Source organism: Epinephelus moara, chromosome 8 (assembly GCF_006386435.1).
Source record: "Epinephelus moara isolate mb chromosome 8, YSFRI_EMoa_1.0, whole genome shotgun sequence".
Taxonomy (NCBI): Eukaryota; Metazoa; Chordata; class Actinopteri; order Perciformes; family Serranidae; genus Epinephelus; species Epinephelus moara.
The window spans coordinates 22,896,911-22,922,532 of NC_065513.1; the positions used below are offsets into that span (position 1 = coordinate 22,896,911).

At 42.7% G+C, this 25,622-nt stretch overlaps 1 protein-coding gene across 3 annotated transcripts in view; it reads right to left on the reverse strand.

Annotated features, from left to right (window-relative positions):
- Positions 1–25,622, reverse strand: part of mtmr3 (myotubularin related protein 3) — a 35,431-nt gene that overhangs the window by 8,941 nt on the left and 868 nt on the right. For all 3 annotated transcript variants that reach the window (XM_050051154.1, XM_050051153.1, XM_050051155.1), the window contains exons 2-18: positions 24,180–24,255; positions 22,081–22,137; positions 18,739–18,828; positions 16,137–16,253; positions 11,176–11,258; positions 9,083–9,249; positions 8,897–8,993; positions 8,503–8,616; positions 7,133–7,323; positions 6,339–6,470; positions 6,070–6,181; positions 3,821–4,016; positions 3,363–3,548; positions 2,904–3,074; positions 2,374–2,519; positions 358–1,903; positions 107–217 (exon numbers count right to left, since the gene is read on the reverse strand). In XM_050051154.1, coding sequence (XP_049907111.1) covers positions 107–217; positions 358–1,903; positions 2,374–2,519; positions 2,904–3,074; positions 3,363–3,548; positions 3,821–4,016; positions 6,070–6,181; positions 6,339–6,470; positions 7,133–7,323; positions 8,503–8,616; positions 8,897–8,993; positions 9,083–9,249; positions 11,176–11,258; positions 16,137–16,253; positions 18,739–18,828; positions 22,081–22,083 — 3,462 coding nt within the window. In that variant the 5' untranslated portion in view covers positions 22,084–22,137; positions 24,180–24,255. The remainder of the gene's footprint in view (positions 1–106; positions 218–357; positions 1,904–2,373; positions 2,520–2,903; positions 3,075–3,362; positions 3,549–3,820; positions 4,017–6,069; positions 6,182–6,338; positions 6,471–7,132; positions 7,324–8,502; positions 8,617–8,896; positions 8,994–9,082; positions 9,250–11,175; positions 11,259–16,136; positions 16,254–18,738; positions 18,829–22,080; positions 22,138–24,179; positions 24,256–25,622) is intronic.

Sequence of the window (25,622 nt, forward strand, 5' to 3'; positions counted from 1 at the left end):
TCAGTTCACAGCTCCCATCTACAGAGCAGCTCACCTACCATCAGCCATCATTAACTGACATTTCTCTTCCCTCCCTCCCTAAAGTTATCTTGGCCGGGCTGCTCACCTCAGTGTCCTGTTTGTCAACCTGTTCCCAGCTGGCCTCAGAGAAAAGTTCTGTGCTGCAGCGCGACAAACAGTTGGGGTCCAGGTTGTACTCAGAGTCCGTCATTGAGGTCTGCATGCAGGGAGAAAGAGACAATCAAAAAGGAGTAGGACGGAGTTTATCAGGCTGATATTACAACTTAAAAGTAACATCCAGGAGGTAAACAGATCAGCAGGTCTGTCAGTTTCATGCTCAATCTGTCAATGTCTTACCACTTCGTCTCCCATGTCTCCATTGATCCGATGGGAGCCGATGTGCTGCTGATTCTCCAGGCGGCTCCACAGCTCCTGCACCTGCTTCTTAAGAGTCTCCACCTCCATCTGGTGACCTGCCTCAATTTGCCTAAGCCTCTGCTGGATGGCATCCGTGTGCAGCGTCAGCCCGTCATCATCCAGATGGCTGCGGGACGGTTGCTCCGGGCTGATGGCGACCCGGCTCAGCAGGGCGTGGCACCAGCGGTGCTGGGAGCAGCTACCCCGTGGATGGAGGATCAGGGAGTTGCAGCTTGCCAGGGACACCTGCCGACTCAGAGGAGCCCTCTCCCCATTCCCTTTGGCCCAATGATGTCCTCCGCAGGGCTCAGCATCAGAGCTGTCGCCGTTACAAAGCCCATCCCTACTGAGGTCAGCACTCACAGACTGAAAGGCACTGACAGAGGGTCGCTTGCTGCCCCCATTTAAAGTTCTGATAAAGCCGTGCTCGCCGATCTCTGATCCTTTCTCTTTCCTGGAGCAGGGCGGTTGGTTCCTGCCATCACTGCACGGCTGACGAGTCGGACCAACAGACAGCTGTGCAGGTAGCTCCAACCTGCTGCAGGCCTCCTCAGTTAAAGTCTCTGTGGAGCTTTCCATCAAGGAGGCCCTCTTATCCACCTGCTCCACTGGCTCTGAGACACCATGGTCAGATTCGGAGTCAGGAGATGTCTCCTCATCCACATCTGGCTTTTCAGGCGACCTGTTCACAAAGCCATTCATTATAGTTCTATGGTCTGCAGGCTGCTCTGGCTCACCTGAGCCGGACTCACTGGGTTCATGTGCAAGCTCCTCTTGAACAGAAGAGTTCTCTACATCCTGCTTTACCTCCACCAGATCCTCTGGTGTCTGAGTCACCTCAGCTGCCTGTTGATCCAGTTCCTCTGCCTTCTGTATGGGCAGAGATGGAGACTCAACGTCCTCCTCGGCCTCAATTACACCATTTTCTGTAAGGTGACCATTAGCAACTGCTTCTCTCTGAATCTCAGTCCCGTTGACCTTAGCATACTGATCATCCTCTTCAACTTTCGATTCTATCTCCATCTCTGTGTCAGCGGTGTTAAAGACATGTGTGACAGCAGCACTTTCCTCTTTCTGAACATCTGCTCCCGCCTCCTCCTTCGTGGCTTCCTGAAGGATGTTCTCCATCTGTCCCTCGGCCACGCCCACAGCCACAGAGAGCTCTGCCTTCTCTGCTTCCTCTCCTGTTGCTTCTGTGCTTGCAGAGGCGTCATTTCTGAGCTCAGCATGTGAGCCCTGGGGCTGCGGGCTGTCTTCCAGTTCGGAGTCCACTCCATCTGGGTAAGGCCCAACTCCGTTAGGCCGCACCTCCTGATCCTGGCCTCCCCCTCCCTCAGGCCCCACTGCCATGTTGAGCTCCAAAGAGCGCCGGTGGTCCTGCCACTTCTCATTGAGGCTCGGGTCACTGGAGCGGCGGTTAGGAGCCAGTGAGCTTCCCAGTTCACATGCACTGGGCAAGTTGTCGAAAGATCGAGTCTTCGTACGTCTGAAGAGCAAACAAGAGAAGAATTATGCACAGGAAACAGCATTTCATTACATAACAATGGCTCAGTGTGTTTAACAGCCTATGATTCAGTCTGTAGCTGCACACATAATCATTACAAAATGTTAAGTTAACAAATCAATCAAATGTCAGCCTCATCAAAACAAGAAAAATGCAGCACAAACATAATGAAAGAGAAGCATTCAGACTTTGTCTTTTTACTGTCATAAACTATGTCAACACTGAAACGAAACAACTTCCTGTTGCTCTTCCTTGCTGGTATGACTGTCATGAGACACGAGATAAGCAGAGCATAAAATCATCTATGACTGTGAGGGCCCGAGCAGAGCAACATATTTAAGCAGTGGAGTTGAAAGCCTGGCCCCTCTGGCTGTGTGGATTCCTCGACCTGTGTTTATCTTACATGAGGGAGGAAGAAGAGGGGGGGTCGAGTGCCAGCGCGCCAGGCTCACCTGCCCAGGGGCGTGTCCTCGGGGTTGCCACCGGGCACAGGGTAGGGGGCGCAGGAGTCATCGGAGGGGGTGGTGGGGGAGGAGCTGGGCAGGTAGACTGCTGTCCACAGCATCAGGTTGCGTACATGACACACAGGATGGAGAACCTGAAACAACAGCTGCAAATTTATCTCTATGTAATTGGCAGGAAGAGGGGAAATGACAAGTAACAAAAATGAAACAAAACAGAGGGGAAATGACAAGTAACAAAAATGAAACAAAACCCTTGTTTATGGACATTTGTAAAAGAACACGTGAATGCAAATGAGTTCTGAGAATTACATTTTCCCCTCATGGTAAGTGGATAATAGTTATGGTCTATCTACAGACTTTTTTGAACATGCTTCAGAAATTTTTTTTTAAATCATGCAGTTTATATTTTCATCAGGTTAACTGAAAAACCAGATCAAACCAGGACCAGAACTAGCAGTACTGCACTTCCTAAAGGACTTAGCTCTAAACACTTAGACGGTTATAGACAGTGGACGTACTGTCTCAGAGTGTGAGGAGTACAGCATGTTCCTCAGTGTGCGGTTGGCCGGTCTCAGCAGTGACCAGACTGAGCAGGTCCTCTCCTGAACGTGGCGGTCCTCTCTCTCCTTGCCACTGTTACACAGGAAGGTGCCGAACAGACAGGAGTAGGTGTGCTGCACCAGTTTCACCTGCATATACACACACAAATGGACATGTAAAAGCTTGTTCACACACCTGAGGTATGATAATAAGAGCAAAGATGACAGGAGTTTCCTGATACGACTTAGGAACACACTCAGACTGTTACTGCATATCAGGGGCTCACAATCGGAAACCGACATGAATACACTTGAATCAGAAGATTGCCGTTTCCCCCGCTGTGCATGACAACATTCTGAAGCATCTAATCTCAGGACTCCCAGATTCAGACATCACAAAGGGTCGTGTTTCACACCAACCAACAAACTTGTACGCACCAGGAAGGCCTCATTAAACTCAAAAGAGCACGGGAACTGCCTCTGCAGCTGGTGAACACAGTCCAGCCACTGCAGGAAGACAGGACAGCGCTCATTTAGGTCCTCAGAGTTTTCTCCATGGCCGCAGCGGTCAGCAAACTTGTGGCCGAAGTCCAGCCAATCGGTCTCCACCAAAACTTGGAAGCCCTGCATGAAGACGTCACAATATCTTACGGTCAATGAAATGTTGCTTCACAATAGTGTGATACTTTTACACCTAACACACTGGCAGCATGTTAAACTGAAGTGAACAAACAAGAGTTTTTCTGCTATCAAATGTTATCCTTGCTGCATTAGAATTATCACAATTATTAAATGAAATCCAAGTTAGGAGGGTTTCAATGTGAATAAAATAAATAAACAAAAAATGCAAACAAAGGCCAGGGTCACGGATGAACAAAAAGAGTCTTCATCTGTACCTCAATAGTGCGGTAGTAAGGGTCCAGCAACAGTTTGGACAAAGCAACAATCTGAGGTGTGCGGTCCCAGCCGTCAGAGCAGTGCACCAGGACGGGCCTGTGGTCTCTGTCCACAGCGTTGACCACCAGGAGCGCCGCCTTCAGCAGCAGGGACAAGTGCTGCAGCCACTTGGTGCTCTCTAGTGCAGAAAGCCAGCTGCAGGGAACACAGACAGCAACAGACCAAAAACATCAGAGGACCTCATCGCCTCTGACACTACGTGATGGCACACATGTTTTATGAGGACAAGGACATAGCATGGAACGGTGCCACATTCCACACAGCATTTATAGCCTCATCTAGTTTGCAACGTCTGTCAACAACTTCTCCACAACAGTGTATAGCTAAGAGCATAATCATGATGTAGATGTGTTGTCTTTCAACTACTTGCTACTAGCCATGTTTGTATAATTGTTTTTGTATAGCTGTGCTCCATACCATGTGATCATGGTCGTGAGTTAAATAAATAAATGAAATGAAATGAAATGAATATTTCATAAGTCAGAAAAAAGACGTCAACAGATTTAACTGATAAGGAAGAAAAAATTGTCTCACTTAAACCTGTACTGACATGACATTCACATTCATTGTTTTTAAACCTGTAAAAACAGATTTTTGGACACTAGGGGACAGCAGAAACAAGTTGTGAACAATCAAAATATAGTTGATATGACAAACTTGTTGGCAAATATTTGCTAATTTATGCATGCAGCAGTTACAGAGCGACATTAGCTTTTATGTGGAATTGTTTGTTTTTTTTACCACCTGGTGAACATAAGTTAAATACTCACTCTCCTTTAGCCCTGATTATGGTCTCTACCAACTCCTGAGGAATATACTAGACTCTTTAATTGGTAAGTGCTAAACCATGTTTACCATCAGCTGCTAATTTTGTCTGGGGAACTTTGCAAGTTTTTAACCAGCTCTGTGTCATCGCAGTGTGTGTAGATGGTGGGTGTTTCGCTTCCTCCCCAGTACTCCCTAGTCATTTGCAACGGATGTGTTTTGTGATACCCAGCTGACTTTTGACAGCGAATTATCGGGTAGCTCTGAGCACTTGTGGCACAGGTGAAAGCCGAACACCGTTCATCTGCACACCCCGCACACACTGAGTTGACTGAAAGCTGGTTTAAAAGCGTCAAAGTTTGCCTTTAAGCCCTCGGCCACCTTAAAAACAAACAAAATGTATAAATATGTGAATCTGCCAATAATTCTTATATTAATAATTTAGTATTGCATGCACCATAAAAGGGTATGCTTATACATGGCACTTTAGGCCACCTTCTCTCTCAACTAAGGGGTCATTGGTCAGAAAAACAATGGAGACCTCTGCTTTAAGCAACGATTACAAGCAAATAAGCTCTGATAAACCCACTGTACAACACCAAATGACAGACAAAGTTAGCAGCTAAAGAGCTAGGGAGATATTTTCTCAGGAGTTGGTTAAGATTAAAAAAAGAGCTAATGTTGAGCAAATATTAGACTTGCGTTTGCCAGTTGCCCAGAGGCAGGACTCCAAATGAAGGACAGTGTATCTGACTTTCTGCTGAATGTGAAAGCAGATGTAACACATTGACAATAACAACTTTACACGTCAGTCAGTTTTTCCGCCCCCTAGTGGCCACAAATTATTTGGTAAAGTTTAGCTAATGACTTTGCCAATGTCAATCCGCAATCATGCTTTGCAAACTGATACAACTCAGGTTTAGCATTTGACGGATCACAGGAATAACGAGACATTGGTACAACCTGCAATCTTTTTTGCATAAATACCATAAAGTGTGCAAAGGATTACAATAAAGACAACCCCAAAGACAAAGGTATATGGACATGTACTGTATGACCCTTTAATACACGCTCAGCTAGGATCTAGAGTTTGGAGGACTTTTCAGTCTGTTTTTGTCTTCTGATTTGATCTTGTAACTACATTCATCAACGTTCTCTTAAGCCAGAGTGATTCGATTACACATCATTGGAGAGTTGAGTCTAAGAGTGCAGATGGAAAGAGATCCTCTGCTTGGAGTTGGGCCAGGCTTTCTAAATCAGGCACAGATGTATGGCCAAGGCCAAAACACAGCTGTGATTACTAGTTAACTACACTTACAGCAAAGTTGAAATCTTTTAAAGTTTAATAGTTTTAGCCTGCAGAGCTTTAAGAGTTGCAAGTGGAGGAAATTGGAGGCACTGCTGGAGGTGTAAAAAAACCTACTTGGCTGGATCAGGCATCTGAGTGCAGAGGAAACGCAGAGACTGGAAACTCTTGCGGATGGAGTGGATGTTGGCCATGCCCATAAAAACCACCTCACAGTTGGGATAGTACTCTGAAACAGGAAGAAAATAATGTTAAAAAAAATCAGAAAGCCGGTGGAGGTGTTAATAAACAGGACAATCACATTTGCCGTTAACTGAGTCCCTGAATCTGCAGAACGTATTGACCTAATTCTGTTTGTAACCAGTGACTGAGCTGAGCAGACCTACCTGGGCATTCACAGCCTCCCCCCTTGGCCCTGTTAGCTACAGCTGCAGCGTAGGACCTGGCGTCCAGGATCAGTAACTTGTGGGGCTGGATGGCCAATGTCTCCACCTCTGAGCTGTTGGTCATGGAGGATTCTGATACAGGCACAAAACACAGCAAAATTATTTCTCAGCACAGTTCAGGTTGTATGAAAGTAGGGCCTGGGGTTATGGTTGAGTTCAACATAACTATTGAAAACTGTAACTAAATCATTAAGACATGAATATGTTTCATCCAGGCACATCCATCAGAATCTATTTGACATAAGAAATTACTATGATCTGTGCGTTTGTGTAAGCCTGCTGCTCCAGACGAGTCCCAGCAGGTTGGACTGCAGAAAGCGTCTGCTGTTCATGCCGACAGCAAGACCTTAGGGTAGAAATATCTGTCTGTGTGTGGTGGTAGGTGTGTTATCAGCTGAAAGTGTGTGTATACAGTATGTCCATGAGTGAGAAGGTGAGTAAAGTCACACCCACACTAATGTTGTTGTTTTTTTTTTTAAAACACAGCATTTTAAAATGAAAATGATCTCCGTACATACAGGCAATTTAGCCCTAATAGGATAAGCGGTTATGGAAGATGAATGAATGAACTACAGAGATGGCAAAAACTAAGACCAGAGATTTCTTTGCATTGGTTCCAAAACACTGGCATGGTGTGGACACAAGGGCATAAACGCTGCCAATAGTTATGCATTTTAAAACGTAAACGTAGCAGTGTGGATAAAGCTTACGGCTGACTGGGTGTGAGCTCTTACCAAAATCAGTATCAGGCAGGTCAGTGCCGTTGGTGTAGCTGCCGTTGGAAAGGTGTTTTTGGGAGCTGCTGTCCACAGCACAGGCCTTGGCAATGGACTGCACCAGGTGCTCGTCATCAGCGTTCCTCCAGCCCCACCAGCTGACCTCTGGCTGCCCGCAGCGGGCAATAACAGCTCCTGTGGTCTGGTGTCTATGTAAAGGTGGAGGGCAGGGCAACCAGGAGAAGTAAGCCAAAACACTACAACATAGACAGCCCACTGTCTTAAGATTATGGCTGTTTATTTGATCTGGGAACTACTCTTACTTACGGGAAGAAAATACTATTTGAAATAATTTGCTGCTACAGTATGCACAATGCAGTAATACAGTGGTGTGGGTGATGTACTAAATAAGAGGCAGCATTTACTGTCTATCCATTATTGATCTCTCTTGCACAAAAGCATCTTTTATTTTTTTGACTTTTCTCCCTTTTTTAAATCAAGAGGGCTGCAAACATCAAATATTTCCTTAATCAATTCATCTATTACTTATTTGATTAATTGTTTCGCAGAAAATGTCAGAAAATTGTGATAAATGCCAAAAAGTTTCCTCAAACTACAGATTTTGCCCAAAACACAGAAATGTTTCTGTCTTACAGAACTAAACCAACAAATATTCTAATTTGAGAAGCTGAAAGCATTTTTTTTTTACTTTTTTGCTTAAAAAAAAGCAATCTAAGAAATAATTAGATTATTAAAGTTGGCTCATCACTTAATTGACAAATCTTTCAAGATGATATGAGAATGAAATATGATTCATTGGTTGAAGAGCTCATAACTGATCTGATCTATGACGGGTCAAAAGTAAGCCTCCTTTCATTTCCATAAGCGAGAAAGGTAAGGAACCACTGGCTTCAGGAAGTCTATAGCCACCAAAGCAAACTTTGTCTTATGTTTATTTCAGGTGCTGTGACGCACAAAACTGGCATACAAAGTTGTCATTTATGGTTAGAGTAGTTTTCCAAAAACAATGTTCAAAGACTCTCAAGCACTGTTTGTTAAATACAAAAACCATAATTCACTGAAGCTATGACACAGTGTATGTTATTGGTTAAGTCAGTGGTCTTGGCCATGTTGACAAACTCTGAATGGAGCCAAATGGAGAAATGTAGCCTGGAGGGAACTGTTCATTAGTAATTAGCTGTACGCTGTACTTGTAAATAAAGTAAACTCTGTCCACAGTGGCACTGATACAGAGCCATAAAAATATTATCTGAGGATGATTTAATTCCTTTCACAAACAAATAGGCCAATCAGCACATAAGAAAGCTTTTCATTGCTGCGTAGCGATAAACATGTTTAACCTTCAACCTTGAAACAAACACACCAACCTATAAACCACAGAAGGAAACCTCTTCCAGGAGCGGAAGGCTGCCACATTTTCCAGCTCCTTGTCAGTGATCCAGGCTGGCACCAGGAGCTGCTGAGGATAGCTGGGGCAAAGTCTGGGAGAGCAGAGTGGCACAGAGAGCGAGAGTGAGAACACCAAAGGGCTGTGATGGCTCAACAAAAGTCTCTGTCTACAGACACCTAATCCTGGGCTGGGCTCTTATCAGCCCAGGGCGCAGCACCAGTGGAGTACAATAACACAACCGCCCACTGTCTAACACGCACACACTGACTTGTGCTCTACGCCAAGGAAAGCAAAGGACGGATCTATCTCCTAGCTGGGAGTGAGGGAAATCAACACAGCAGCAGGTTATCCTGAATAAGCGCTGCTATTACCTGAACTTGCTGTTGATGTCAGATATCCTCCAGGCATTTTGAGTGTCAAAGCCCATCCTCTCCACTTCATTCTTGAACCAGGAGGTCACATGTTCGCCTACAGAGAGCAGAGATGTCCGATAAGACCGGAGCAGAGAGGAGGTCGTGCTGAGGTTATGCGAGGATATGTGAGAGACAATAAGGTACCTGGTCTACACAGCTCGCCGTGCTGCTCCTTCTCTCCAGCGTATACATCCATGCACCAGGCATGGAAGGCGAAGGAGAAGAGGTCCTCCAGGCGAGAGGGAGGGCGCAGTACTGCATTCAGGCGTTTCAACCATTCCTGACACTGCTCAAAGGTGGAGAACTGACACCTGGGAATAAAACACAAAAGCCAATGTTATACCTTGATCATCCTACAAAGTTTTATCAGGGTTCAAGGCTGGTAATCCAAAAAAAAAAATCAATACTGTTATCTACTTCAGAATCAAGCAAATACTTCTCGGAACTGTTTTTGGAAATCATACATATTCCTCACCAAGAGTTAAACTCTACCTGTATCGAGCTCTATAAATGGTAGCTGTGCAAATAGTTAGATATTACCATGACATAAATCATGCTTTTCCACTGTCATTCCTTCCTTAAAGGTACAGGAAGCTCAACACTGTAAACGTTAAATAGGTGTTAATAATAAATGTGGTCTTGACATCAGCTTTTAAAACGTCATGAACTAGTGATGATTACTCCTATGTTGTTTTTTTACTTAGCCTTTACTTGGTTGGATTTTTAAAGGGTTTGAAAGTGGTTCAGGTTCAGATAAAGAACACTGCTCTCACCTAACAAAACCTTTGATGTGTGACTGGCACTAATTTGACAACTCTAATTACTTAAAAAATGGCTTCCCAACTTCTGAGCAGTGTTGAAAAGTGAAGGACAACTACAATAAACCTGTTCTCTTGTCAGATTTTACACAATGAATCTTCCACAGAGATTATCAGAGGCTGCATTAACCAAATATTTTCCGTCACAGACTGAATTTTTTTTAACATTGACAGATTAGAACACTGAGGCCGCTCTACCATAACTTTAAGTTATTCACATCCCTGTCCAGGTGGGGGCGTGTGCATATTTTTTAGCTATTGTCTCGTCTTGTCTTTGATCTCACTTGCATAGCCATCACATTGTTGAGCTATTTCGCTACATACCATTGCAAAATGTCACGGCAGCTGAGTGTCCAAAGTTTCTCTGCACCATCGCTGTCTCTGTTCATCTTTTCTCTCTGTGCCCTTTTAAACAGGGCTGTAGAGCCGCAACGATACAAGTACCAAAACACCTTGCCACTTTCTTCCTCCAAGTCAGGAAATTAGAGTATTCATCACTTAGTAACTTATTAAAAAAATAATTAAATAATACAAATTAAATGCTAACAAATATGTCTTTTTGTCATTTTAAAAACTGAAAAATGACAGGTAATAGATTATGCTGGAATTTTTGAGACAATGTCTATCAAAATGGCAGTAAATAAGAATGTCTGACGCAACCTCTGAACAAAATTTTAAAGGGCAGGGAAAAAGGATATTTGTGAGCAGCACACATTAAAGCAGGATACAACAACCTGAGCTGGTTAACAGTTTAGTGGCATTGCTGCAGCTTTATTGTTTAAATTTTGTGAGGCTGAGCAACAGGTGTTTTTTTCTGAATTGATTGTGAAAAGGCAGTGATATCATTTTTTACCTAAACATATTTTTCTGTTAGAGTTGCTGGGCGAAAAATGTATTTAACAGCTTCTATGAATTGTTAACTTGTCCTTCCGTCCTTCTGTTGCGAATATGGTAAAAGCCTGTTTTGTCATTTTTGGGGTTGTTGAATCTTTAGATGTATGTGAGAATAAGGTCAGTCTACTGCTCAGGTGTATTAATACTCCATCTTTGTTCAGCACCTCATTTTGTTTCTTGGTGGGCTGAACTTGGTGAAGCTGCGCTGTTCAAATCATTCTGGCCTCATCTTAGTCAAGCACAGTTTATGGCTGTAGGATTCCTCTGTTACTTTATAGTGTGTACCATGTTTAAGTGATGGCATAGCAACCTAAGCCGCATGGCTTTATCCTTCCAGACAATAGCAATCAAGTCAGAATAAACACTGGTGATTGATGCTTTCTGTCACTTCAAAGGCTTTTAACAGAACATCGTATGTATTCCTACATATAAACGTAATTCTACAACATGTTTCCTATACCTTTAACACATAGCAGGTAACAACTGGAATGACTTTAGGTTGCAGGAATGTATCGCTGGTCATACCTGACAACTTTACAGTCTTTACAGGTGACATGAAGCTGGAACATATCCCGACACTCCACGTTTTCTATGAGCTGAAGAGGAACCTGCGGAGCAAAGAGAGGGAACATCAACTCTATACCCAGTCACACTTTGATGGAAATGTTAACTAGCTCATCGAGTATATCAAAACTGTACCAACAGAACACATGCAGTCAGTAAAAGTAGTGTGGTAGACTGCAACTGATCATCGCTTTAGCAAATGAGTGGTCAACACAGTAAAATGGCTTCATGCCAAGAATCAGTCACAATTGCAGCAACATCATGTTTAATTAAAATATTTAATTGTATAAACCAAACCACCACTCAGCCACACGGTGCTAAAAATACACAAGTCACACAGATTACTTGTCCAGGTGCGTTTCCATTAATTTTTCACATCACATCACGTCTCCCTGAGCTCTGTTATTATACATAATCTTCTTAACTTTGAGTGCAGGAGCAAAAAAAAAAAACACTCAAAACTAGATCCAGAAGAACCTGTATCTACATTTCCCTTTTGGCCCAGAGCTGCAGTCTTATCTTTTATAGGCAAATACCATCCAAAGTACAGAACTGCCATGTGCTTATGACTTAAGACCATACTTTGAATACAGCAGGGAAATACCTATGCTGCTTTTGACTAAGCTCTGTTAATTAGCTAAGAGCACTGTTCAGCAGCGCAGTGGGCTTTCATAAAAGATGTGGCTCAAGCTGCTGTTCACACACAGTCCAGAGCCATGCACGATCAACAGCCAGTCATCAGCAGGTCAAGCTCCAAATACATGAGTACAATGACAGGGTTACTGCCTGATGGGAGATTGTGTTGGTGTAAAAGCTGCAGCAAAACATGGGCAGCTTGCCTGTTTAATGTGGATGGATTCTTCCTTAACATTTTTTTTCCCATCACATTTACTTTAATCCTAGGGCCAACATGTACTGATCGGTTGTTCGATTTGTTGGTCGGTATGGTCTAGTTCGACCAAAGTCTCATTTATCAGACAATCACTGGTGTTACTTTCATGAGACCGCGTGTCCACCAAAGTGTTTTTTTCCAACTCAAAACAGCAGACCCTCTTCTGAAAGCTCCTGGCTGGGAGCACTAGAGCGCTTTGAGGGTGAAGTGTTCTTTTTCATCTCAGATGCTTTAGTTGTGTCTAGTTGCTATGATACACAATAGGTAAAAATGTCGGCACAGAGTAGAGTACTTGCTCTGGCCCTTGCTCTGGATGAAGGGAAGGCTGAGGTACAGTCAGGTCCATAATTATTTGGACAATGATACAGTTGTCATCATTTTGGCTCTGTACACCACCACAATGGGTTTTAAATGAAACAATGAATACCTGCTTAAAGTGCAGACTCTCAGCTTTCATTTAAGGCTTTTTTCAAAAATGTAGTATGAACCGTGTAGGAATGTCAACCATTTCTTCACACAGTCCCCCGACTTTAAGGGCTCATAAGTATTTGGACAAACTAACATAATCATCAATTAAACAGTCAGTTTTAAGACTTGGTTGCAAATCCTTTACAGTCAATGACTGCCTGAAGTGTTGGACACATAGACATCACCAGATGCTTGGCTTCTTCCCTGGTGATGCTCTGCCAGCCCTTTACTGCAGCCGTCTGCACTTCCTGCTTGTGTTTTGGTTGTTTTGCCCTCAGTTTTGGCTTCAGCAAGAGAAACGCATGCTCAGTTGGATTCAGGTCAGATGATATGACTTGGCCATTGCACAACATTCCACTTCTTTGCCTTAAAAATGTCTTTGGTTGCTTTTGCAATATGCTTCAGGTCAATGTCCAACTGCACTGTGAAGCATCGTCCAATGAGTTTTGAAGCATTTAGTTGAATCTGAGCAGATAATGTAGCACCAAACACTTCAGCTTTCATCCTGCTGCACTTTAAGCAGGTATTCATTGTTTCATTTAAAACCCATTGTGGTGGTGTACAGAGCCAAAATGACGACAACTGTATCATTGTCCAAATAATTATGGACCTGACTGTCTATGTGGGTTTGGTATTAACTTCTTCATTGTTGTTGTTGTTGTTGTTGTTGTTCTTGTAGGATGTGACAGTGGTCCGCTTCTCCACTGTGATTGGATGGCTGGGCAAGATGTGAAAGTGACGAGTGCAGCGTTTTACCGAAAGTTGAACATTTTTCAACTTTTGGTGACCAGAAAAAAACAGACACTCAGCACCTTCTCACGCTGCTGGTGTTTGTAACATAGTGTAAATTAATGGCGCTCCCACTGCAAAGATTTTTTAAAATTCACTAGCTTCATGAAAAAAATACTTTGGTGGACACACATCACTGCCAGGTAGAGCGTTTTAGTTCATCTAGAGATAACATGCAGATATTTTTCCCCCTTTGACCAACTGATTGGTTGAAGAGTAGGTAGAATTTCAGTCAACCAAGATTTTCTTGGGTTGATTATGGCCATATTTGATCCAACACCTGGTGTTAAACAGGATAAATGAGCAGGATTCTACTCCTCTAGTTACCAGCCGGTTAACAGACAGGCACACACAAATTAAACACTCAAGTCAACCACTCCAAGCCGTGCAGCTCTGCTGGTACTTACTGACACCTCACAACAACAACTCTATCCAAAACAAAACAGAGAGAACAATAATGAAAGTGATGCATGTTGATTTGGAACTATTTTCGGACCGTGTAGGGCTGCAATCGCAGCACATTCCGGATGTTCGAGCATCCTGCTGCCACAACGTAATTCCTGCCCTCTAATCTACATCCCTAATCTGGCCATCATCAAAATTCCTAGGCTGCTTGTTAACAGCCTCTCGCTCCCTTGCAGCACCTCCCACCCCTGATCTGTGAGCTCTGACAACTCTGGCATGTGATGCAGATGCCTTGTCAGCCCTTCCAAAAATGTGTGAAGAGAACTTTGGCTCCGTCTGATGTGAGAACAGAGAGGCAATGTGTGCACCAAAAACTGGAGGCTCATTAAGGTCCAATTAACCCCGGCAACACGTGACAGGGAGTGAACAGAAACATTAAACAATCAGATGGATGCTATCATCAGAGCCACTGTATAAATCCTAAACATATCTTTTTTATTTGATTAACTAAAGAATGACATCTAATTATATGGATCAGTTTAGAGGGAATGCCAACATTGGGGATTTGGTCCATGTTCCAGTTTCAAACAATACAAAGTAACTGAGGCAAAATGGAAACCAAAATGAAATTCGGAAGCTATCAGTAGGGCTCTAACTGCTGACACCATACCTGAGTTTAGGTACACATATAGAAACTAGGGGTGTAGCGTTCCATCAATCTTGATCGATGTATTAATTCAGTGATCAGTGATCCAATATCATCGATGCAAAGTGAAAACATTGATCCATATCACCATCTTTGGGATATGCCTTTATTTTGAAATTCTGAGTCACCGTCAAACAGCATCAGCCAGATGATGGCAAGCAGATGATGAGAATAATGCTATTTACTCAGGAATAAATCAGCTATGTTGCAGTATTTTGGATTTTAAAAAATTAAGGTCAACAGGCAAAGCACATGCCATTGGTAAACATCACTGTTATGAAATAAAATACTAGGAAATAATAGGAAACATGACACACCTGCTTGGACAGGCACCTCACTCCGCTAACTTCTTGCAGCAACACAGCAACATTAACTGCTCTGTTTCAACAACGTTCGGCTGAAAATACATGCATGCAGGTTGAAATTCAACCGTGCCGTTTTGTTATATATCTTAATGAAACTAGTGATTTAAGCCCCTAATAGAAATGAAATCTTTTCAATACCTTACTCTGAAGTACATAAATTAACAACGTGCAAAGACATTACAGTGACTTTTTTTTAACTATCAACAAATCCCATAAAAAGACAGGAACCAACAAAACAGTCCAATCAACAGCAATCACTGGTTGTTGGGCTGAAGAGCGTTACCCAACCCTAACACAGACAATACCTGTTGGTAGGATCAATTCATTGTTGGTTATCCATAGATGATGATAGTTTTCGAGAGAGGGAAGTGAAACAGCAAAAAGCTTTCCTTGTAGCACATGATTTGTCATTGCACAACTTTTCTGCTCTCACGTCAGCAGCAGAGCAGCTTGGTGATCTGAACATACCATGTGCTTTTCCTAAGGCGTTTAGAGTCCTGGTCAAACTATGGCAAATACTTAATTTGTGAATTAATAAAAACTTGCATGTAAACAGCTTATGAGAGATAGTACACATAATATGACAACGTAGAATACACTATCTGAGAAAAAGGAAAGTGGGCTGTTTTCAGTACCACTACCCTGTGCAACGCTTATGTGCGCAATATAGAACATACAGTTCAAATTTATATATATGTGTACGTATGTACATGTGCGGTGTGCCTCTGGGTTGTACCGAGTCTCAGTCATAAGTCATAGGTTTCTAAATTTAAATGGAGCCAGTCTCGCTGTAAGAGTATAAAAAACAGTTTAAAATGAAAGAACTCAGTTAGGTGAACATGTTTGCAAATGAGGAAGGTTTTTTTGAGAGAGTGACCACAATTGGGCAACAGGACTAAACCATCTTTCTTAACATGGTGAGGGTGAAAAGAGAGACAGACAGAGAGAGCCACAGAGAGAGAGGGTGCCACTGTTATGCATCCCCTGTGGAACCACTGCAACCAAGGCAACAGCAAGTGCAGAGAGAAAGCGGAGCGGGCAGGCTAGTGTAGAAACAGAGGTGATGAAGAGTCACACGGCACTGCTGCCAGTGCAGATCAGCTCTGAATGGCCTGGTCACCACAGCGCTGGCACAATGGCCTCGACTCTGTCCATTCACAAAACATTAATACACACATTCACACAGCCTCAAGTAGAGACAAAGCAGTTAATTCTTCAGTTATTTTGAGCTGTGTGAGAGACATTCTCTAATCGTATCTGACCTTGACGCTCATCACACACTTTCAAAGATACTTACGTTGACAACGGACTCTTTGAACTTGATGTGTAGGCGGTAGTTGGACATTGCGATGATGGCATCCTCTGCTCTCCCCACATACTCTGTGAACTCCCCGTGCAGCTCAGGAAAGGGCACCTAGCAACAGCAGGAGATAAAACATTTCAAACAAACTGCAGAGCCACATAGATCACCGGTGATGATGATATATTACACAGAGGGCTGTAGTACGATCACTTGTTTCACTAGATATGAGAAGTGTACCACGGAGTGAGCACAGTAGGATTGCGAGGTGTGTTGAGTCTAAAGCCGGAGTTTTTTTTTTTTGTTTGTTTTTTCATTTTATGAAGGTGGTTCTCTTTTTACCCGGCCATGTCACCATGGTATCTTATGCTGCACAGCTAACCCAGTCCAGACCAGTTTTAACTCTGAGTTTGAGATTGAAATTGGCTTGACTGTGACTGTGTCAATCTATAGTCAAAAGTCAATATATGAGCCATACAGATTCTCAGCTGAGGGAACACTCTATATATGAAAACTTGCTGAGCTAAAGTGTTACACTGCTATTGCCAAAAATTGAAGCAGTACAGTTAAAATAGCACTTACTGTATGCATTGTGTTGCTACAGGAACCAACATGAATTCAGCTAGTCATGCAGAAAATCTGAACAAATATATTCTTTAATTTCATTTGCAAGGTTGTTGTTGTTCTCACTGAACTACTAAATATGTTTGTAGTTTTCTCTGGCCATTTGCCCACGCTGGCTCTAAAACAGTCTTTCTATAAAACTGCAGGTTGCATACACTACTAGGGATATCCCAGTCCGATTTCAATGATCAGTATCGGCCGATCAATTTTTTTAACTGATTGCAATCAGCTATATTGATCTACATATAGCCTTATCCGATATTTTTTTCACATCGGCTGGTGTTTTTACTTGTAATGCTTTCACACACAACTAGTGCAGCCATTGTCAACTCTCCAACTCTCCGCAATCTGTCTCTCCTCTTTGCTGAAATTCTGTGTGTGGCTGAGCCCCGCCCATGGGGAAACACCACACACGCATGCCATAAACGAGAGTAAAACCAGTTATAAGCATTTGCTGTCTTCTAAGGGGGCATGGTGTTTCAACTCAACGACTGACAGTGGTGCGGAGCGAAAAAAAAAAAAAGTCCAAAAAAAAAGTTAATAACTTACAAATTATGCCGAAAAGGTAGTTTCTTGCAACCCTAGAATTAAGATAAAAATATTCACAAATGAAAAAACACTTCTGGTTGCTGATAAGTAGTGTTTAACTTTTGATTTAACACTAAAAATTAAAACCCTCGGCGGGCACTGCAGCACAAGCAGACAGATGCGCAACTCAGAGCAGCATGTGTCACTGACACCAGACTCAGAGCGCAGCAGACCGGTGGAAAATGTCACCATCAGCATGTTATTTTACATCAATAAAATCTATTGTATCATTATTTTAAGTCACATTGTTGAAAAAATGTAGTTGTCTGTGTTCAAGCAGGATAATAGGTCTCCACTCATTGCACGTCGGGCTTTCTATTTCCTTGTCGGAGATGGTGTTGCGTTCAAGGTCCCCCCCCCCCCCAGGGGGTAAAGGGTAAAGGGTAAGGGTAAAGTCCAGGAATGCCACATATTTGACACTCTATTTGCCACTGCTTCCCAACCAAGCAGCACATCTGTTACAGAGGGTAATTTTCCTGTTATAACATTAGCACCCAGCAGGCAGGATAAGCAGATTTTTTTTCTTTGGCTAAGAAAACCTGAATGAAAACAAATACTGTTTGCTAACGAGCTTCAAAGCAGTCTTCTGGTTTCCCTTTTTTGAATGACGTACACAGACTACCACTGTCTGCTGATGTAGACTTATCTCCTCTCACAGAGGTGCACAACATGTGCTGATTGAGTGTCAACTGTAGTCTTTGCAGTGTGTTCATGTGCAACTTTTTGGTCAAGACACAGGCGACGTGAGGCAACACAACAGTCAGCTTTCGTTGATGCTAGCTCTCTGATGTCAGTTTGGTGTGTCTGGGCCTTTAGGGTTTGCCAAGTCAGCTAAGGCAAAGGCTCTGTCACACTTGCTTTGTCGTACACCCCTATGGTCACCATGACTATTTTTGCAAGTGGTACCAATGTGTTTTTACTACAGCAGTCAAGCAAAGCGTATACATAACAAGTCACTCTTGCAGGTAAATCTGAGGTTTTAAAGTGTAAACTTTACACCTATTTTCCACAGCAAGAACCTTTTTTTCTATAACCAGCCAATTAACTTTTTCTGGAACCCAGGAACTTTACCACCTTTACAAGTGGGATTTTTTTAACATTCCTATTACACAATAAAAAGGCCTTGTGCGCAAACTGGCCATTTTCAGTGGGCTGCAAAACATTAGCATTTGCAGTACTGAACAACACTGATTTTTTTTCTCACATCACTTGACTTTTGGGACTTTGCATCTGAGACTGGTCAAACTGAAACCGACATCACAGGTGACACAGGGATTGTGCAACTGATTACAGAGAAGAGACTTGCCCACATATTTACACATAGCTGTCAGGTTAACTGTGTTTTTTTACAGCACAATATAAGTGGTGAGGGCAGCGGCTTCCTCACCTGCATGTTTTCCTCCTCCAGAACGGGGGACTTCTTGGGGAAGATCTGATTGGCCTGGATGCACTCCAAGCTCTGCTGCCCCTCCTCCTCCTGTAGACAAAAAGCCTGTTAACGCTTTACTGAGCTGGTTTCAACTTTAACAACCACAACCTTCTTTCAGTCACATATTTTCTTTGCTTTAATATGGCTTTTACAAAATTTGTCCAGGGAGGGCTGGCTGAGTGTGAACTCTGCTCCTGTCACACCCTCATGTACACTGACACATACATTTACAGCTTTGACCACTAATGCCAGCCTTATACTAAATGACTTTTCATGCAATTTCACGGCTGCAGACAAATTTCCAATGTCAAAGTAAAATCACGAGAGTTTTACCTAAGTTGGAGCACGCTCCTGTGATCTCGATCGTTTGGTGTAAGGTAAGGGTGGGCGATATATATTGTTAACGATAATATAAAAACAACTGAAAACACACGTTGAAACCAGGTTGACGTAACTTGCGTGCAGCAGCACGCAGCAGTACACCTAGGTGGTCACATGATCTCTCACTGGCACCTTCCCGGCAGGTTAGCCTGCTGCTAAACAAACAGTATCGAGACAACATGGCAACACCGCCCACAGATGCTCCAGCAGCTTCGGAAGATGTAGGTCAACTGCAGAGATAGGTCCCAGCCTGTCAGGTGGGAACTAAGGTTATGCTGTATTGTGTTGCAGGGGAACAATTAAAGGGTTACCTGAAGCCTGCGTGGTTCATGAGTGGTTTGCGGTTATACCAATAAATAACTGAACATGGTGTCAGAAGTAAAGTCAGACGCGAGCGACAGTACTAGTGACTTAGTCTGCATATAGCGACACGCAAAAGTGTCTAGTTTTAGGTCGGGAAAGTTCGCAGTACCGGAAGACCATCTACGGGGCTACCTAGCCTAGCCACAGTTAGCTGAACGAAGCGGTAACATGGCACAGTTTCATGTCTCCCAGTGGAAAAGTTCACCTTCAAGGCTGAAGACTGGCCTAAATGGGTTAAGCGCTTCGACAGATTCCGCATTGCTTCTGGATTGGAGACGCAAGCAGAAGAATTTCAGAATTTCAGAATACTTTATTATTAATCACCGGGGGGAAATTGTTTTTGTTCCAGAGTTTTTGTTCCAAGAGAATTGCAGGAATGTGATCTTTGAGAGAGCAAAGTTTAATCAGCAGCATCAAGAAACGGGCGAGACGGCAGACAGTTTCATTACGGCGCTGCACTGCCTGGCGGAGCACTGCGGTTACAGGGCTCTACATGATGAGATGGTGAGGGACAGGCTTGTGGTGAATCTGAGGGACAAACGCCTACCTGAACAGTTGCAAATGGACCCGGAATTGACGCTACAAAAAGCCGTCACCAGAGTCAAACAGAGCGAGCAGGTAAAAAAGCAGCAAGAAATGTTAAGAACATTTTTCCATTAATATCATCCATGAGAAACAATTAATGAGCCATAACTCAGGCTGTTAAAAACACATATTTAAAAGAATATCGTCAAATTATCGTTATCATCAAAATCCCCCAAAATATCGAGATATTATTTTTTGTCCATATCGCACACCCCTAGTGTAAGGTTGTCATAAAACACAGTCTGAGCTGAATGTCTCATATAGCTCATTCAAATACTGAAGTTCAATGATGTGAACATTATCAAAAACCAATAGCTGTACTCTCTCCAGAAACAAGAAGCAGCAGCAAACCAAGTAGATAGTAATCGTGAAGGGGACAGTGGGGAGTCTCAGTTCTCTGGTACTGATGAAAAGGAGGAGAAACTGGTGAAGTTGTGGAGTGAACAAGGGTCCATGTGTAATTCTGCATTAATCTAATTCACCGACTGAAACTTATTTTATTGAGAAATGTTAGTTTTTGAAACGACTCGCCTCTCCCACTAAATTAGTGCAGCTAACCACCAGAGGCTGGTGGTGAGTTGAGGCTACAAAATCTAAAATGTTCCAAAATCTTTACAGATTATATTAATGCTGAATGGGCAAGAATACTGTTGACAAATGACGGCTTTTATCTTGAGCCTCTCTATAGGTAAGAAACTTTTAATATGTTATATTTCTTAAAGGGAGTTTGAGGTAATATTTTCCACCAGGAGCAGGGCAGAAAATATTCTCAAAAGAAATCTAGTCTTGAAAAAAGTGACATTGCAGGATCCCTGGTCTTTGCAAAATCTTAGTGTGACTAAAAACTCATACTTGAAAGGAGTGTTACTCTTCCACTTTGCTTTGCCTAGATTTTACCAGCTTTGACTGATTGATTGTTTATTTTTTTACACTATTCTTACCAATGGCAGAAGTGTCACAACCCGTTGTGACCGACAATTGATTTAAAATCAACTTGACAGTGCCACATTTGTGCTGCCTGCATGGCTGTTTTCTCCTTCCCACCCACACTGTAATGTGCAACCCAGGCTAATTTACTATAATTACCCCTTGTGCAACAAGCCATGGTTTTAATAACAAAAGCCAAAAGGCTATAAAACTAGATATAGATATGGTCATTCATTTACACAAGTCCCTGAAGAGAAGGAAGAGTCTAACTACAATTTTTTGTTGGCAAAATCAAATTATGTTCATTTTTTTTCTTTACAGGCAGTTTTCATCAGCAGGCTATCATAAGGGCCCAAATGTTTGAGGTCACAGTAGACTTATGCAACATATTTCATGGAGGATGCCTATCAGTATGGAATGTGAGGCTTGGATTTACAAAGCAGAGTCAGGGATTTTTTCTCAAAGGCAAACTGGTGGAAAAAAGTCAGGCCTTGTTCTGACAAGAGATCGACAAAAATCTATGGACTGTGTTTGGTAAGGAGCAGAGTTTAGTCCGAACACTGTGCACAGAAAGATTAAGGTGGTCGAAAGCGACGGCAGATAACGGACAGCGGCAGCACATCCAGCGGGATGCTGGCTCAGCATGGGCAGAGTTGATACACACAGTCGTCATGGCTGGAGGAGCAGCGTGCAGAGGCCAGCCAGGGGGCAGCTGCCACACAGCAGCATGCCAGGAACGCAAAAACTCACACAAACACGCACCATCCAGCAGGCAACACATCCGATTCAGTGGTTATGTCATAATGCAAGAATACAACACAAATTTACAGTGCAGTGAAAACCAAAAGCTGGCCCACTTAGACAGTAGTCTTGGAGGACCTTTGACACTGCTGCAGCTGATTTAACTGTCTGCTTCCTGGTAAACAGAGCTGAGAGTTGAAACTAAAAAAATCAATGGAGAGTTTCCGATCCTGCAGAATGTGCAAAGGCCACCGGACACACAGCAGTTACTGTCAGAAGCATGCATGAAGGACGGTACTTTACCATGGCCCCTGTGAAGGAGTGTGGGTCACCCAACAAGGAACTCCGGCCTGGACCAGTCTGTACAAGAACAGAGAATATTGACAAGTTATTCTGACAGAAAACGTGTAAATATGTACATTATATGCAGCACACAAAATGAAAGCAGCCATCATCCTCTTATATTTGGTCTGATCACAAGTTACACTCAGGTTGCCCAGACTTTTCAAATTAAGATTTATTCATAAAGACTTTTTTTCTCCTCCAGCCTGAGCCATTGTGAAGCCAGGACTTCTGGGATCGTTATTGGAAAATATGGAGCAACATTTACAGAAACAGAATTCATGATCAAAATACTATATTGGCTATTCTGTGTCAATATCAGCACTGATTTCAGGTCAGTTAAGGGCATTGTAAAATAATCTTTTCTTGCGACACAGCTTATTTTTAGAGGGCAGCAATATTAATGACTGGTTTTGAAATTCAATTCAGTAGGTTTATGTCATGAAAAGTGTTAAAGGACACTCTTGGACAGACAGTTACCTGAAAATAGAAATGAAATTTCCAATTAGTTGATTTTAAAGTTAACATCATCACTCGGGAATAAGGTTAGGTTCCTACAATGTAAATACATGTTTATCTGACCTAAACAGACCTCAAACGGCAACACCCCCAATTCAATTCCAGCCAGGGACATTTGTTGCAAGTCATTCCCCATGTCTCTCACTACTCATTTCCTGTGGTTTCTCTACTGTATTCTCTCAAATAAAGGCATCACATGCCCCCCTAAAACGCATGTTTATCATCTAAACAAAGTAATTCCAGTGTTGTCAAATGCCTCACCAGTTTTTCCAAAAGAGCAAATTTTGAGTTTCATCAAACAGATTACTGTATCTACTCTGGATAAAATTTGTGCCAGACCGAACTAGCACCCTTCTCTGTACTAATTTTCAGTGACTCTGCTGGACAGATTTTCAAGGTGCTGGAAAGGCTGGTCACACTGCTGGCCTCTTGTATTTGTGATGTTGTTCACAAGCATAGGGATTAGACTTGCACCGATTACAATTTTTTGGACCGATTCCGATTTTGGCTGATTCCGAGTTCATTTTTTTCAAACCACTTTACAGCACACAAGATATTGCAATATTTTCTATCTTTCCTTTATTAGAACATTTTAACCAAGATACAACCAGCTTTTCAATAATCATCTCAAACAAACAAACAAACAAACAAAAACAGTGACACAGGTTAAGAAACATTTTCCTTTTTGCTCAAATATAACTTCAGGTACAGTATTAAAATAAATAAGTAAAAAAGGCATACATATATAAAAACAGAGATAAATAAAATAAGAATTCTTGGTGTATTGCATTTGTGGGTAATTTCTTGAATAGACAAAAGTAAAAATATCTCCTGTGGAAAATTCACACAGGTCTTCAGGTAGCACCCGCCAGTAAGTGCGCGGATACACACCTCGTCACTTTCAAGCGGCACAGTGCAGCAGTGAGCGCTCCGCAGTTCAGTTTAACACGGACAATTAACAACATTCTCTCTTTTGATATGTGTGCGTGAATGATTAAGGTGAGAAGCTGCCCATGTTTCACTTCATCACATCGCCCAAGCCGTGAGTTGCATATGTGCGTGTGTGTGCGCTGCTGGATGTCAATCATGTGGTGGGGCAGAAATTTGACCGGCGTTTTAAATCGGCATATTTTAGACTGACTGGCCGTCGCAGGTCATGGCCGATCACGTGAAAACCGGCCCGATTCCGAGCACTGCCGATAAATCGGTGCAAGTCTAATAGGCATGTGTAAATCCTTTCTCAGGGAATGGCTCTAGGCAATAAACCGATTTTAGCACATGATCAACCAAGAGATGTGAAGCCACTAGTTGGGCAGTCATGTTCGAAATATTCAATAGCAGATCAATTCACATGAAACTGCACTATAAGGGAAGGCTTGACCAGCAATGGCAGGGTTCGAGCTGTCAGTAAAGCTTATACTCAATTGCATCAAATGTAATAAAGGGGGACAAAAGTACTGGCAGTCACAATTAAACAAACATCAGACTGCTGATAATGTCAAATAAAAACAGTCATATAATGTAAATTCTTTTAGACTTACCACGGACAGTCAGTAACAGACGATGAACAGTCCTGATGATCCTGTTTGGAAGCTCTCACAAGTAAGACATGGAAATCTGTGGAAATGAAGGCAAACATGCAACTGAATAATGAGCAAATGATTTTCCTTACAAACTAGCAAATAGCAGACTTCTTCAATGAGACATTCAAGCTACAGAAGCTCTTTTGATTCCCTTGCAAATATAGCTGTACTGGTGGTCAGAGTGGCTTGCATGTGAGCTCAGAGATACCACTTAAACTCAGTTGTGGAATGGAAAAAAACCCAGCTGGATCCTGAAGCACTAAATCTACAGTTCAGCCAGCATACAGACACTGTTCAGTCACGTGAACTGACTGTGTAATGGTCACCTTTAGAAATAAACAAGAACACTCAATTCATGCATGATATCGAGTTTAAAAAAAACCTGCCGCCATGTCTTGAGGTCAATAAAAGGCATGTCAGATGTAATAGTGTAAAAGAAGTTTATTTGTGACTAAACCACCCAACAATGGTTGGTACCTGCTCAAATGGCTGGTGTAACAAGAACACATACTTGGCATATCCAAACACTTCACAGCACTACTACTGACAGCCTGACCAGTGCAGTCAAATTAGCTGAAAAATGTAATTCGCCAAGAATAGATACCATTTTATGTGCAGGTAATTTCAAACTATCTTTGCAGAGACCATCCTTAAGGTGACATGGCCAAACATCTCTTTTCAAAACAGGCAACCTGTTAGGGATCTCTCAGCATACAGGCCCACAAATAGTTGTAAGGGTCAGCTACTCTTGCAGAGACTGAAATCTGATCTGAGGTCAGTGAATGAGTAGCACAGGACCTCAGCACACCTTCTCAGGAACATTTCCGATGCCTAGGGACAGAAACATGACAACAATCACACAGCACTAATGAGGACCTCAGCATCGCCTGGTCGTTGAGAGTGGTGTGAAGCAGCCAGAGGAGGTCATTACATCACTGACTGAGAAGTCCAGCCTTTACTGCCGGTGCTACCTGATAAAGCATATCTGCCACACACACAGGGCTCTGTTTACCGCAGCGGGCTCATGACCCGTGGCTACGGCTCAGTCTGGTTCTGAGTTCAGAGTCACACAGGGAAGGCTAAGCCCCTTAGAGCCTTAACGTTACTGCTATCCCGTGACAGGCCACCATGCATCACAGGCTGCAATGCAATCTAGCAAATAGCCTCAATCTCTAAACTGATATTAACAAGTATCAAACAGAAATACCGACGGAGTCGATCATTTGCATTGACTGACTGCACAGTTTGCTCGACTAGTTACACTGGCGGTCGGGTAGCGAAACTGAAAATAGTGGCACGAAAAAGGATTAACTCAAAACAAAAGCATACAGGTCGGCTAACTTTGCGACTGCAAAAAATACGGATTCCATTAGCTTAATATTAACACTGCTCAATTAAAAC